Source organism: Amblyomma americanum, chromosome 8 (assembly GCF_052857255.1).
Source record: "Amblyomma americanum isolate KBUSLIRL-KWMA chromosome 8, ASM5285725v1, whole genome shotgun sequence".
NCBI lineage: Eukaryota > Metazoa > Arthropoda > Arachnida > Ixodida > Ixodidae > Amblyomma > Amblyomma americanum.
Window position 1 is genome coordinate 2,151,090 of NC_135504.1, and position 16,356 is coordinate 2,167,445.

General features: G+C 44.1%; 1 protein-coding gene across 3 annotated transcripts in view; it reads left to right on the top strand.

Annotated features, from left to right (window-relative positions):
• LOC144100791 (transmembrane protein 130-like) overlaps positions 1–16,356 on the top strand; it is a 50,899-nt gene that overhangs the window by 14,511 nt on the left and 20,032 nt on the right. For all 3 annotated transcript variants that reach the window (XM_077633651.1, XM_077633650.1, XM_077633649.1), the window contains exons 2-6: positions 139–426; positions 1,074–1,228; positions 3,038–3,200; positions 7,334–7,418; positions 9,989–10,206. In XM_077633651.1, coding sequence (XP_077489777.1) covers positions 139–426; positions 1,074–1,228; positions 3,038–3,200; positions 7,334–7,418; positions 9,989–10,206 — 909 coding nt within the window. The remainder of the gene's footprint in view (positions 1–138; positions 427–1,073; positions 1,229–3,037; positions 3,201–7,333; positions 7,419–9,988; positions 10,207–16,356) is intronic.

Below are 16,356 nucleotides of genomic sequence, written 5' to 3' on the forward strand. Positions count from 1 at the left end.
TTATTTCAGGAAGTCTCAGTGCATTTGCTATTACCTGCAGCATGCTTTTTGTTCCTTCAATGTGCAAGGCTTCGTTTGCCATTTTGTCATCCCCGACGCTTCGAAATAATTTCTTGCCGTTTTTTTTTTCTCTTGCAGAGGTGAACGTCACTAATGATGGGCCTGCCATCTTGGACTCGACTGTCACCTTCCGGGCGGATCTGCTCGGAGCCGAATATTCAACACTCTTCTACGTCTTCCAGCACAATGTGCCAGCGACGCCTCAGCCCAAGATGATCACCAATGGAACAGTCGCTGTGCTGCCAATGACTTTCCTCAGCAACAGGGACCATCCTGGGGAGTATGTCATGAGAGTGACCGTGCTGAAGGAATACTTCTTCTCAAAGCGCAAGATCGCCGAAGGGTTCACCAAATTTCTGCTCACCCGTGAGTGCATCCTGGATGCCAAGTCCCTTTCCTCGGCTGTGTACAGTGCCTTTTGTGTCATGTTTTGTACAAGTAATATTTATTAATTCACTCATCTGATGCTAATGGCATATATCTGACAATGCCACTACTAAGCATTTTGCATTTCTTACTCAATATATTTTGGTTGAGTACAGGCTGACCCGTAAGCAACAGAAAAAGTAAAAATTCAATCATTTTAAGTTAGACAGTGGCACGATGCAGTTTTTACAGAAGTGCTGAGAAAAAAGAATTTTTTTAATAACGAAAAATTTCATTGCTGGTTTAGTTGCAGTGCCACTAACAGTTTTGTCGGTAGCTTCAGTCATGTATGTAGTAGGTTGTACAGTGGTGCAACAGCACCACCTTTAGGGGATAAATGGCAATAAAATTTTACAATTAAAAAAACAAACCTGGTGTCTTTGTGTGTATTTCTGTGAAAACCATGTCGTGCTAGTGACTGTACTTTTTGAATTATTGAATTTTTACCTTTCCTGTGACTTTTGGATCGCCCTGTACTTAGACTGGTGTGCAGGTTTTGTATCTCATTGCCAGCCTTGAAATGATTGATTTTGGCTGCTGGAATATTTTGTGACAGAGATCTCCATTACTTTGCTTTCTTTGTGCAGAAGACATTGTCGGAAAAATTGTTGTTTCCCAAAGTGGCCATGTGTTGGCTGATGACCACACCATCGTGTCCACAAACAAAACGACAAATTTCACATTCGAGCTGTATGACCCCAGTGGCTACTTCAACAACTCTGCCAACAGCTTGTCTTGGAAGGTAAGGACATTTCAGTGGCTTTAGATTTCCTTGATTAAATTGATTTTTAAAATTGATTTAAGATTTTAAAAATCTTTTATGATGACCAGGTTGTTCAATGCCAAGTTAAATGTTTTGTTTCTTTCCTGGCTACTTGCTGGTTTGCACCTAAATTTCATGCAAATGAATTTGTTAATGCATTCTGTGTGGCACTACATTTAGTGTTTTAGTTCTGCCTTTTCTGTGTCTTTGAAACTATATAAGTGGCCGGCCACCTTTGCATGTACTAAATGTAGATTACTGAATTTGGCAGTCTAGCAAGCAAAGCATCAGCTGTGGTCACAAAGGAAAAATGGCTGCTGTCATGCTTTTTTTCTTCCTTTTGTGCCCATGCTCTACTCTTTTAACAGCACATTTTGCAGCTGTTCTTCCAATGTGACGTGCTGTACCAGTCGAATGTGCAGGTGCAGCCATATTGATGGTGAGGACACTTGAGGGATCTAACTCCTCTCACAACTTGCCTAACGAAAATTACCAGGTGGTGCATACGTAGGATAGGATAGTCAATGCGACTGGTACTCTCTTGGCAAAACCTTCTCTATGGAATGCGCGACAAAAGTTTAAATGCCGAAGCTTGCTTTGTATTATTTTGGCTGCACCTTTAGCTACAGAAGGCAATATATAATTGATTTATCGTATTTTTTTGGTTTTGTAATTCTAGCCTGTCAGATTGGTGTGTACTTTCTTAAAAATGAGTGAACAGAATAAGTCTATCTCACTGTGTGTACGTTTTTCTGTGATGTTTGAAAAGGCTCTTATATCATTTCATTTTATCAAAAAGAGGAGGATGGAGAGCAGATATAGGGGTGCTGCATACAACTGTTTCCAGCAGATTCTGTGTCATTATTGAATTGGGCCGACTTTCTGATTTGCAAAATATTCTGATGATGCGGAACTTGACACAGGACGGGCACTGCCAGTCTTACTGCATGTCATCTAGTTCGTGCAGAATCATGGTTTTCCAAAAAAATGAAACTACCAGCCTGACATCATTTTTGCTAATGTATACAGAAGATGGCATGCAAAGAACTGTGCTCTCAAAGGTATTTTTGTGTGAGACTTGCAAAAAAAAAGGTCTGCGTAATCATGGTTATTTGTAACCATTCAAGGTTTGGAGCTAACATAGAAAATAAAATTTCTCGTGCATGGAGCAGAGGAGGTTACACGTACGAATAGCATTCATGGACAATGGGGAGAAGATTGTTAGTACTTCAGAATAGTTCTGTTCTCTGAACGCTCCTGCATATTGTATCCCAGGTGTGCTAATACGTGCAGTGTACTCAGAGTACAGAATATATGGTAAAATGCTGTGCCCAGGAAAGAAGTATAGTTTAGCAAAACTTGGTGCTGGGCTAGTTGGTTAAGCATTTCGTTTCGTTTGAAACAGGTCAGCGCTAAAAAAGACAAACACGGCGAGAGAACGACGACACAAGGAAAGAAAGCATAGAAGTAAAGCCACATTGTCTAACATCAGCTTGTAGCCCATAGATTTTATAGTGCTCTCCGTTATTGTCAACCTGTTGTAGAGGCTCACTGCCTTTCGGGTTGGGCTGCTGATCCCAAAGTCGAGAGTTCCATCATGGCCGCTTAGGTCGCATTTCGATGGAGACAATATAGAAACGCCTGTGTGCAGTGCGATGTCGGCACACATTTAAAGACCCCTTGCGTTCTAAACTAATCCAGAGCCATCCACTACGGCATCTCTCATAGCCCATGTGTCACATCTGGATGCTAAACCCTAAGATTTAATTTCCTTCTTTGTTGATTCAGCTGGACTACGGCCTGTCCCACTATGCACCCTACTTCACTGTGAATTTCACCGATACGCATGAGCACTCGGTGTACCTCATTGTGGTGGCGCTAGTCAACAGGCCAAACTCCACTTCTCCGCAGATCAAGGTTGGCTCTTTTGCACGCAACATAGCTCCGAAGGGTGAGTGGTCACCTTCAGTGCCATTGATTGATACCATTAATCGACCTGCTTTGAAGGGCAACTGCAGGGTTTCTTTCAAGGTGCACTCATTTTACTGAACCTTTTATTGTACCTAGGTTCTGCTCAGCCTTCTTACCTTTTGTGCCAAATTTCGCAGCTGGGCAGTGTTTCACGTTATCAGTTTATATTTCTCGTTTGAAGGTTTTCCGACGATTTCCAGGGGCAGCTTGCATTTTGCATTTATGATGCCTTGAACTACCTGCTTGTTGATATTAACACATTATTAAGGGTCCCCATTCAGTGTAAGATCTGGCATCAGTGGTATAGTGGTTGTCAGCATTGTGAGCAAGAAATCAGGATAATTCAAGGAGGTGGTCATGTGATCAAAACAATAGAAAAATGGTGATTAGAAGGTCGCAGCATGACTCGAGCACCATTGGGACATGTAAGTATACAACATAAATGAATTGCGCTGAAGAAATAATTGGGGTAATTAGTCAGGAATCGAGCCTCTTACCCTTGGATTGCGAGTCAGACACGCTACCCTTAGGCCATGCAGGCACATTTGTACGCCTTGGTTAAAGCGGGGCTTCAGTATATGTATGTATGCTGTATGGTCTTTCACCTAATATGGAGACAGTGTCCGTGTCTCTGTGGGCAAGAGGAACCTCTAACGGGCCCATTAACGCTGCTGCATCATACTCTTAAAGGCAGAAATTAAATGTCCCCCAAATTTTTTCCTCTGCATTTGCTGAATGAGTTTTGAGCTTTTTGTTTTCTTAATTTGAGGCACGTAATGAATGCACCAGTCGTTTAGTCACCACTGCATCTACTTAGCATGCATGTGAGTTTTTGATGCTGTTTGTATCATTATTTGCTGGTAATTCATGACAGCACGTGTTTGTCGAAACTCAGTTTTGTTTCCCTGGTTACTTGTTTTGTTTTATAATAGTCTTGCTCATAATATTGAAAAACCATCTGTCGCAATGAAAACTGAAGACGCGGGGGCTCCTACTAAATTTTTCACTCCTTGGGGTAGATAGGAACAAGTTGCTGACCACAGTGCAATTTATGCTCCAAAATTTCACCCAGAATTTTGGGAGCTCATATTGCTCTTGTTCACTGTTTGCAGCAAAGGTTTAGAATTTGTTTACATGCATAAGAAGGCACATTCTGACATGAAGGTGGGCACTGCTTATAAGGGATCCTGACCATGCAGGTGCAAGGCGGTCGACATGAAAATAAACATGCCAGCCGCATAGTATCAAACCACGGTATTCATGATCCAGATGAACTCCCGTATACAGTCAAAGCTCATTACGACTATGGTGTTGGACTTTTCAGCCTTTAGTTTTTGAAAATGCATTGAATCTTTTTTGGTGATAATTTCAGAACTTTTTTTTCGCAAATATTATTTTCTTCAGGTAGATTATAGCAGTTTTATGTGGTGTTATAATGTGGTATTCTTGTGCGGTCAGAAGTCGCTTGAAGTTTATGTTATCTTTTTTTTTGTCAGCCTGAGCATGTGATTTACTGTTAATAAATGCACTAATGGCTGTTGATTATTCACAAAGCAGTTATAGCAGTGCTTAATTATGGAATGAAATGCTGTTGCCAATGAAAAAAGCAATGTAAGTAAATGATAAAATTCCCGCTGAACCTTCGCATAGCCAGAACATGACACCATCCTTTGGCAACTGCATATGGTTTCGTGCGCCCTTACATGCAGTGGAGAAATGTGCTTAAAGGGGCTCTTAAATATCTTCTGAGTAGAGTACATAAACTCGCTCAATTGCTACATTCTGTTGTCATGAACACTGAAGCCAAATAATACTTCTGTACATTGCGGGGAACCCATAGTCGTGCTTGAAAGTTGGCGAGCCTGTTCCGGCAACTTTTTCATGCTTTCACCCTCCTCTGGCTCACGCTCCTGCGTATTACTGTTCAGAGGTGGGTATTGGTTAGGCCATTTCAGACGTCGTGCAGCTACCATGGCCATGGCCAGTCAGCCGCATTGCTCCAGTGGGTCACGAAGCTCTGCCCCTTGGGGATTTGAAAAATTCTTGCTTGAGGATATTTGTGAGGCGCTATCCTTTAACATCCCAGGAATACCGGCTGCATTTTTGTTGAGAGCCCCTTTAGCCAAGTAACAGCCCTATAAGCATGTGGTGACAGTGAACAGCACTGGGCTGAAAGACAGCGTTTGGTGATGAGGTGGAGTGAAGCCTCTCAGTCTGCAGAGGCATGCAATGCAGTGGAGCGATACCTCAAAATGCACAGTACACCATCTCACCACGCTGCTGGCTTCCACACATTGTTATTCCTCTCCTTTGGCTGAGTGTATTTCCTACTCGATAGCGAATCAGCTGGAGTGTGGATGTCAAGAAGCTGACCGTTTTCTCTTAAAACTAGGTGTGTGCAAATAGATCGGATATGTGTGTTATTCGGTTAATATTAAATTCGAGAAATTGATATTCAAGAGCTTTCGAATATTATAAAATTTGCGAGTATTCAGCTCTGATCTAATAATGCAGACATTTATAAATTTGACCATGGCAGGACCAGAATATCAAGTTTAAAGTGTCAGGAAAGCAATACAAAGGCATCCTGTTTGCTTTCTTCGTGGTTGTTCATCCATTGGACCCCTCACATTTAGGCACTGATATGGTTGGACCTTATTTGAAATTCTGCACATGGGCTTTCTCACATATCACACGTAATAAGAATTAGATAACTAACCACTCGCTTCCAACAGTCGCTACGCGAAGGTGATTTTTTTTCTTTCATCTTATCAAAATGTGATGCATACCTAATGCCCGCGCCCATAGCACTCATTCTGTCACCTTCACAACTCTTCTAGCCTGAGCTCTGCCATCCCATTTTGGTGAATTGTGTCATGCAGGAAAGTCCACTATGGAATTTTGCATCAGGTTCCCGCAAGGAGCCGAGTCGATGCATCACCGGCAGGGCAAATGATCGTGCAAGATTCCCACCTATCGCATGCTGCAGTGTAATGCATGCACCTCTGACCTATGCGTATCGGCAAGCGTGACGATGATAGGACAGCCCCTGTGGCTAGGCTAAACAACAGCGGGGTGACATAGTTTCGATTTATGAGCTTCGCTGCCAGTCCGTAGGGACGGCGGTCCATTCGCCATTCGTTCATTCGAATTCATTTGTGCACTGGTGTTATTTCGACATAGACTTTCTTGAGGGGTATGTTTCCTGGTGAGGAAGCTTTCTTTAAGTTTTTTTTTCTGTAGCTTGTCTCAAGTGTGCCTCGTGGACATGTACATAGTAACTGAAGGACATGCGAAGCAGTTTGTTTTAACTCTTTAACCAGCAAGCCTGAGCTGTACTCTTCATGGGAGAATGTATCAATATCGCCAGTAATGAGGCCCACTTGTCTGGCTGATGCCGTGCTGCTCCATTGCCAAAGACGAATTACAGTCAGCAATTGCATTGGTTGCAATTTTCAACACTAAAAGGCGGTAGTTGTGCATGAAAAGTGCATTTGACGTCATTAACTCATGTTTTTAGTCTGACAAGTCATTTTCACCAAAAATTGCCAGAAAAAAATTGACTTTGGCATGTTTTTAAGGAATAGGCGGTATTCAAAATTCCACAAATACGCGTTCCCGCATAACAGTGTTGCCCAAGACAAGGTGGCTGTCATGCATTTCCAGCTTAAACAAAGCAAGAAGGACTAGTTTTTTGTTTGATTTTTCCAAAATACGTTTCTTACATTCTATCCACACTTTTAGCGTGCGCCTGTCAAGTAGCCCTCGCAGTTTTTTAAAGAGAAGTCGACCATCTTGTCTTTGCCAACATAGTTATGTGGGAAAGCACACTTGTGGAATTTTGAGTATCCCTGTGTGGTTAAATGATTAAGCGAATTTCTTTTTACACTGAGTCTATGGGAAGCCAACCAAATGTTCTCATATTGTTCACCTTATCTGAGAATTCATATTAACAGAGTTCGTCTCAACGGGAGTCTATTATAATTGAACGATTGCATATTAACCACATGCTAACTAGGAAACAAGCATGACTCATGTTTTGCATCTGTGCCAACAGCAGTGTAATTTAAATATGGATCATTTACTGTTTTATGTGTTTCTCCTCCCTGGCAGATCCAATAACAGGGGTCAGTGTCCAAGGCAACGTTTGGCTTCGTCGTGGTGACGTCGTCATGCTCGAAGTGACATGCAACGGCAGGTATGTGAAGTAGTGCTTAAGCACTTCTCGCCCACATGTAATGATCTGCCTTATTTCTCATGTTCAGTTTTAACATCTTTGACCTGCTTGTGCATCCTTACAAATAGGAGCTGCAGCTCCAGGCATTACTGATCTTCTTAGAGGAATACTCTGTTGTCAGAGACGAGTATAGAAATTTTGGCTTATTCTGGTAGATCTTGCTTCACGGTAGCAGCAACGAGGGCAGAACTCGTGGTTTAAGTAGGCGCTTAGATTTTAAATTGACAAAAAAAGTCTGATCGGAGTGGATGGAATCACTATGCTGTGTTCTGGCGTTGGAGCAAAAAATTGAAAATTGGTTTTGGGGGAAAGGAAATGGCGCATTATCTGTCTCACATCTCGGTGGACACCTGAACAGCACCAGGCATGGAAATGCTGCTCCATCTTGCACGAAACAGGCATTTCAGCAACAAAATATGCCAGAAGCATGGCTAAATGAAAAAGAAAAAAATCGGGCCAATATTACCACCCATTTCATTGAAAGAGCGTTGCGCAGCTGATAGTGGAAACTAAAGCATGCCATTGCACCCAGCCATTATTCCACGCTTGCACGTATCTGGCCGTTCGAGCTAGGTGTCCCTTTGTAATCTGAAAGTCAACGTCTGGAACTGTTTATGGTTGTTCTCATTCACACTTGTATGTCCCCAGTTTGTGATTCGGGTTTTCATGTCGAAAGTATGGCACACACACATGTTGGCCGTTTTAGTTGCACATTGCTATAATCAACTAGCGGCGCAATCTTTCCCAGCTTCAGGTTTGAAGTAGACCAACGTATAGTTTCATATACAATTAAACTTGCATGCAACGCACCTCTGTGTAATGAATTCCTTGATATATTATGAAGAGTATCTTTACAGGAACCATTTCTTTTTTTCTTTCAGAAGGCCAGATTCAGTAGACGAGCTGACTATATGTTAGAAAGCACTGTGAGCAGGCTGCAGATGCTTTGTTTAGGTTTATAGTGCATCAGGTGCAGGCTGTTGTAAACAGCCACGTATTGACTTGGTTTTTAAGTTGTGAGGAACAAGCAGTTCGGAAAGTTCAAAACTGCTGAGGAGAGCAGCACAACACTAGATATTTTCACCTCTACCTGCAACCTCTGTTCATACATGAAGGCACATGCTGCTGCACCTTTTGTTGTGCATAATATGACGTCGTGGTCTGCATTCGTGCCCATATTTCTTCAGAAAAATACAGTTGTCATTAGTGCTTCATCTCGTGCGTGTGTGCACCTTTTCTTGCGTATGCAGCTAGCGTTTCACAAATGTAAAGCCTGTGCCTGGCATTGTATTCTGCGCTGTTTAATTAAGCTACTGTTGTGTCCGGCCTTGCTTGAGTGGTACCCATCAGTGGCTGAGCGGTGTTATCCTCGAGGTGACCCCTAGTAGATGTACTCCTGCAGTCAAAAGCTTACGGGACGCAAGTGTGTGGGAAAACAATTATTTCAGAGCAGTCACATAATCCAGTCCCCTGAAATGCATCAAAGCATAAAGGCACACGCATGCTTTCTCTGCTGGCAACAATTCGCTACTGAGGCGCGAGGTAGAGCTGCAGTGAAATTTTTGCCGAGAACATGCATCCCATAATGTTTTGATAGCTAGAGTACCACGTGTCAGTGTCTCATTAATGTGGCATCAAATTATGGGGGGGTGCAGAAATGATGTGGTGGTGCTCCCATTGCTGTGTATGATTGTAAGCCGCTGTTCAAAGTTTGGCCAAATATTGGATCAGGCTAAAAGCCAGCTAGATCAGAATATTACTGCCTTAACTTTTCCTCATAGTAGTTGTGTGTGTAGGAAGCTTTAAGCTCATGAAGACCATCGAGGAGAAAGCCTTTTATTTTTGAATTAGGGCAGAACTTGTGCAGAAGGAACTTTCGTTTTGTCTTTTAAATACTAAGCCTAGAGTTAATTTCTTTTATTTCATTTCAAAACTTTGCTGCGGCTGGGATTTTCTTGTGTGCAAAATGTTGGGAGTCTTGTCCTTGTGAGCTAAATGTTCAAAAAATAGTGCTGCAGTAATTGTTGCACTGCAGTAGTGCAACAAGTGCAGCACTATTTTCAGCACATTGCAGTGTAGCAGGGGCAGCACCAGTTATGGTGCTATTTTTTTAAGTTTTTATTTATAAAACATACAGTGACGTTGGTTAAACAATACACGTTACACAATAACAATAAGCACAATAGTACAAAGTCTTATAAAATGTAGCAAACAGTGATAACATTAGTATTAGGACGGAAAACTGGGCTAGTTGGCATAGATTCGTATTCCACTGTCATGTATTAAACCTTTAAGTTGTGAGACAGCGCTGTGTTTGCCCTCTAGTCTTTTGGTCAGTGTTTCTTGAGGTTTTTTTTTTCATTATGAGTAACATTAGTATGTTGATTAAAATTTTAAGCCAGCAGTAGCAAGCAGATAGCCAAATGCAGTGAAGTGCTGTCCCACTGTTGCAGGGCTGCAAGAGCGCAGCTTCTCCTGCTCTCACTTTGCGTCCTCATGGGAACATATTTTCTCGCTGGTTGCATTTCCAGTGCCCCCTACAACTACTGCTGGAAGTATCTGCCGGGCAACACGACGAGCAACTCGACAGCCAACCTGACGTGTGACGAGCCCATCTCGACCAACCAGTGCCAGTTCCCAGTGGTGCACTATTTCCCCCAGGATGGCTCACACTTCATCGCCATCCTCGTGAGCAACATTGTCCAGGTCAAGCCATTTGTCAAGAACATCGAGGTGCACATCTACGATGGTGAGTTGTATGCGGCTGCGATGGTGTTACTGGTCTGCTGGGTGTCGGGTCAGTGCTGGATGACCCTTCTGGAGTGTGCAAGTCCAGTCAGCTCAGTCGCAAACCTCTCTTCTCCGTTTTGTCAGATTGAGAAGGGTAAGGAAGTGAAGGGGCAATTGGGTATAAATGCGAAAGAAGCCTCAGCCATTGAAACCGTAGGGGTTGTACCCACTGCGGTGGCTCAGTGGCTTTGTCGTTCGGCTGCTGGTCCCAAGCTCGCAGGCTTGAATCCTGGCTACAGTGGACATGTTTCGGTGGAAACAAAATGCAGATGTGGTGTGCAGTGTAAGCGCATGTTAAAGATTTTTAACCCTTGGTGGTTGAAATCAGTCCGGAGCTCTCCACTATGGCGTCCTTCCTAGCTCACATGTCGCTTTGGGATTTTAAAAATGACATGCCACTAAGTAGGGGAATATTTATTTATTTATTTATTTATTTGGAATACTGCCAACCCCGAAGGGTCATTACAGGAGTGGGTTGAAAAATGTAGAAAATAACAGAAAACAAATACTCATGAGGTGTGTCATATATCTAAAAAGTCTGAAAAATTTAGCTGGAATGAGTTGTGAAGAAGTAAATAAATTTCAAATGCTGCAGCTTTGCTCTACTTGTCAGAGTATGAAGGCTTGCGCACTATAAAAGCTGTGTGGCTGAATCGAGACGATTATATTTTATTCCATGGTGGTATTGGCCGGTGTGGAAAATGAGTGGAGTAAATGGTTTATATGGACGATTTGCGCAAAAGTCGAGCAGAAACAGATACATGCCACGGATGGGATAAGAACTGACAATCTTCGCACGTTGTGCTCTGCCTAGTTGGAGGTGTTCTAGGGTTACGACCACACCATGGTTGAATAAACATTGGTAGGAAGCAGCTGTGAGCAGAGCGGGGTTAGAATTTGACTTGGGAGAGAGCTTTCTTTGCTAAACCAGATTGGCAGCGTGTTCCTGAGTGGCAGCTGTTTTGAGAGGCAGATTAATTTAATTTATTGCTATACTTCAATCTCAGATGCTAGCTTCTTTTCTTTAAGGAATTTTGAGTTTACATGAAGTACATAGTAATAGCAAAGGGAAGCTAGCTGTCAGTAGCACATAAAGGAAGAAACAAATGTGTAGGTTATTTGCAATTCCCAGTTTCTGGTATTGAAATGCCATCAAATTTAAAAATATGAAAAGAGCAAAGTTCATATTAGGAACTGGAGCCGTGATAGTTGTGAGTTGCTTGGATAATACCATAACGAGTGTGCTAGCGCAACTGTAGCCCTGCCCCTACTCCCGTCGTGCATGAATTCTTTCAGCGCTGCTTGGTTTGCTAGTACTAGAGTAAGATGCTGTTTGTTAGGATTTGAAGGGTCCGGAAAAAAGTCCACATTATCTGAAGGTTGAATTACCGAATATAACTGCCATTAACTTTTTGCAGTGTACATGCTAAATCTCTTCGGTGATAATCAAGGGCAGCGTCTGCTCACTTTTGAGGTGAAAACTGCACTGCAGCCTTTTGCAGTTCTGTCGGATGCTTTATTGTATGCGTCATACTGGGAATGTCGAACCACTCTGAGCCCGTGAAAGCACCTTTGATGTCGCCCTGTGCCATGCCTGCACTGTCCTAGATCACTGATGCTTCAGGTTGGGCCAGTTGGCTCACACCTGCTCTTTAGGAACACATGCAGTGTGCAACAGACAAGAGCCACTCTGTTTCTTCTTGTTGTCTCTGTCGCAAGTTACATGTATCTCATGGTTACATGGTTGGCCGCAATGAAGAACTGCAGTCTTTCTTTGAATATAGTTGAACCCTGCGATTATGAAAGCCCTCAACAACGAAATTCTCACAACGAAACACTTTGTAGTCCCCTACGGAGGTACATAGGGCTACATGTATTTCATTTCCCTCGACGACGACACATCATCAACCGGCAGCCCCGCGACAACGATAATTTCTGCCGTAGTCAGTCGCGAGTTTTCTTCACATGGCCTCAACTTAAAGGGCCTCTGAAACGCCTTCCGAGGAAAGCACATTAACTCACTTAATCACTGCACTGTGTTGCCATGAAAACCAGAGCCAAATAATACTCTTCTACACGCAGCAGACGATCCACAATCACGCGTCAAAGTTGGCGAGCCCTTTTCGGCGACTTTTTCATGCTCGCACCCTCCTCCGTCCCCCGCATCTGCATAGACAAGGTGAGAGGTGGCCATTGGTTAGATTCTTTCAGACGTCAAGCAGCTACCGTGGCCGCGGCCAATAAGCCGCTAATCCGGCGGGTCGGGAAGCTCCGCTCCCAGAGGGGGGTCGGTGAAGGAGCGCCTACCTTCCAGCATGCAAAAAGTGACGAGAGGAGAGGGAAAGGCGCGAAGATGCTGAAATTAAAATTTTAACTACAGATAACTCAGCTTCTACAAAGCGCATTTAAAAAATCCTTCCTGGACACTATTCGTAAAGCGGCGTGCTTCAATATCCCAGGCATGCCGCAACTTTATTAGAGCCCCCTTCACAGCCCCTTTAAAGAGACAATGAGGAGAACTCTATCAATTCTTTTTTGCTGGCAAAATCTGATACTTCAGCATTTCATGTCTTTGTTGCCGCTTGTCCGGGAAGGAAAGATGCATTTATTTCAAAGAAATTTGGATTTGAAGCTGAAAAAGTTTTTCCCGTCACTTCGGTTCAAACTGAGCGCACTCTTATGACGTCATAGGACAGAGTGACTTGAAACGTGACGTACATGCAGACTCTGTGATTCCCGGCAGCTATCGGTGTGGTCTAGCAGCAGCCGAAATGAAAGCTACCGCCACCGCACGTTGAAGGCATCTATCGGGGATCACTACCGTCGCTTTGTTTACGTTTGCCCCGTCGTCTTGCCAGTGTTACGATGGATCCCGTTCCCGAACCCGACGACGTAGTTCTCGCAAAATCTCCGGCCTGCATTTCAGCGACCTCAGCCCCTCAAAGTGTGTGATGCTTTTAAAGAGCACGGTTAGGTTAGGAGCCGGCGGGTGGTTTCCCCCTTCTGCCGTGAGCTGCCGTTGCTAATTTAATGTAACCGCAGTGCGGGGAGTCGCGAGGGGCGAGGACAAGGTCGGCGCATCACGCGAATCGTAGGCTGTCCGAGGCTTAGGGCCCAATGGATTGCGATTCCTTGAACGGCGCCGTTGTACGGTGCAGCAGGCGGCGTCGAGGAGGTTTCCCATGATTGCAAGGGCCAGATTTTTTTTCTTTTTGCCACAAAAAACAGATAGGCGCTCAAGGGCGCTCGCGTTTAAAGTTGGTGGCTTGAAAGTAAAGCCGACGCACGACGCTCCAACGGGTTCCGCGCTTTTCCAGAGGTACGGGGTCCAATGGATCGGGCTCACTCGCTCACTCGCATGTATACCTTCATATGTGTACTGTGTATGGATTAAATTAGCCGAGAGCTCGAATAGAACAGCTCCACCCAATTGCCGAAGCTATTGAATAGAGTCACAATCAAACGAGTTGGAGGAGAACGGAGTCACAGTCTCGGCAGGTTCCAAATCTCTTTTTCTTAACTTCCTTGTATCTTGTCTCTCGTCCCTAATAAACGATTTCTGTTAAGTAGTTCAAAGTTGACTGGCACAACCGGGAACGTTTCACCGGGCGAGCGTACGAAGACACAGATGCTATTTATACTGCTAACTGCCTTGTATGATCACCGACCATCGTGCCATCATAGTTTTTCATTGACCGTGGCGATCATCTGACTAGCCTTAACAGGCTCCTTCAAAGCACTTGAAGTGTACTTGGAGTTCCTCTGCTCTTCGGCACTCTTAAATCGAGGCGCATCAAAAACAAAACCACGGGGCACGTAAAGCTCATAGACGCAAAGCGCTATAACAAATTGAAACTCTCCTGGCCGCCTGCAGCGCTGCATGCATTGGTTTTCTTTGCTTCCAACATTCAGGTTCTCTTTAGTCTTTCTTCCTTGTGTGATAAAAGTGCACTATCTGTTTCAGAACAAAACTTACTTCAATATTGAACCGCGCAACCTTCCTTTGTCAGCCTCAGAGATTCGTGATGTCCATGCAGGAAGGAAAATTCCTCCAAGGTGGCATCTCTTGTCCTATGATGTCATCACGCTTGTACTTGTGAGATTGGCCTGTGGCAGCGATACATGTGTTTTTATTCTTGCTTTTTTCTACCTTACAAGAACTTTGTTTTCAGTAAGAGTGGCGTTTTTGTGATCAGGAGCTGGTATTCTATCGATACAAGTCAACTTCAATTTCTCCTCAGTGTCCCTTTAACATCCAAAAAAGTGAAATCGAAGGTGAAATCCTAGAAAATGTGCTAAAACATGTTTTTAACCACTTTAGAAACTTGCTTGCTGCTGACAAACGAGTCTATGGTCGCAACCATATTTATGAAAAAGCTCATGATGATCGTGGCGATAAAAACATGCTTAGTGCCACCTGTTGTTCATAAATAAAATGTTGCTTGCTTACAGGCTGGTTGTAGTGCATATTAACTCGTTTTTGTTGTCAACCACATTATGCCACTTGGTGGTCGCGGAGGTCACTGCGGGGCGACGCAAACTTTCCACGTTGAGCAAGGCATGGGATGCGTTTCGGAGTGTGGACGAAACTGTGTTGGACTGTTTGGGTCTACACGACTTCCTGTTTGTCGACGATGACTTGGTCGTCCACGAGAAACTAACGGACAACGCCATAGTCAGTAGCATGCGCGGCACTGACGAGAGCAATGATGCCGACGAAACCACGACCAAGCAAGTGAGCCCGCAAGATGTGCTTGACACACTCGACACCTTGTGGTCATTCCTCACGACGCATGATGACGATGTGGCCATTCAGCATATTCTGAGTTGTGAGGATCTAGTATTAAAACTCCTCCGAGGTTGTGGACGGCAGACCGAGATTATGCAATTTTTCAGTAAAACATGGTTCCTGTGGTATGTGCCTTTTTCGTCTGCCTTCTCTCATTTTCGCAATAACGAAATTCTCGTGCGAAGGAAAAAAAAATTCTGTGTCCGGCAATTTCGTTCTTGCGGAGTTCAACTGTACATGCTTTCTCTGCAGTGCTTTCAGTAGCAGTGTTTGTTCTGGAGCGTGTGCTCAGCATACCACATTTGCATATTTGAAATTTTGAAATGTGTTTGGGATTGCTTGCAGCACTGGACAGGAGCCTGTCCATCAAAGCAAATGAGAGTGATGGGAAAGTGCACCTTTTATTTACCATATAAACGCGTGTAAGGGCCGCACTTCTTTTTCCATATATGAGGGTCAATATTTGGGGTGCGGCCCATACACGCGATTTAAAAAAAAAACAACAACATTTTTTTAAAGTACAAACACACCAATCAGGAAATTAGCGGCATTAGTTCTACGTTCAATTTCCATTCGCGGTGTATTCCGACACCGAGCTGGTGCTGTGATTTTTAAGTTCTAGCCACCGGAGCTGTGCTCTCTGGTTGCTCTGGTGCACGCTCATCCCACAAGAAGTCGCACAGCTTGCGTGCTGTCAAGGTGTAGCCGTTGAGCAGCTCTTCCAGTTCGGGAAACTTGCACGGCTTGCCTCGAAAAGCGCACTTTTTGCAGCTTGTGTTCCTCAATGCATCCTTTTGGTTCCACCATTGTCGGATGCACTTCTTGGTCACGTCAAATTTCGTGCCCGCCGCACACTTGCCGTGTTCGACAGCAAACTCTCAGCCATGTAGCTATTGAGGTGCTTGCCCATCGTGATAAAACTGCTAAAACTATAACGCTCGGCAGCAGCAAGCGGAAGCCACAACTATATAGTGAACCACAACTCCCGTACCTTTGACAGCCTCAAAAAGCTGGAGCTAGTGATACTGATGCCGATATGGATAGTGGGAGCCGGCGGCGGAGGAAAAAGTTGACGATGATGATAATGAGCCGCGGCCTCTGGCGCCATCCATGGGCGGCACCTGGAAGCTCCTGTGTGCATGCGTTGCTTCCGTGATCAAGAGCACCATTGCTCGCAGCCGGAGCTAATCTCGGAGGCCACGGCACGTGCATTTCGAAGGCTGTACCCACGTTGGTCGTGTGGACAGTTTGGATGCGGCCCTTACAGGGATATTATTTTTTTTCTAATATTTCCTTCTGGAAAACGGGGTGTGGCTCATA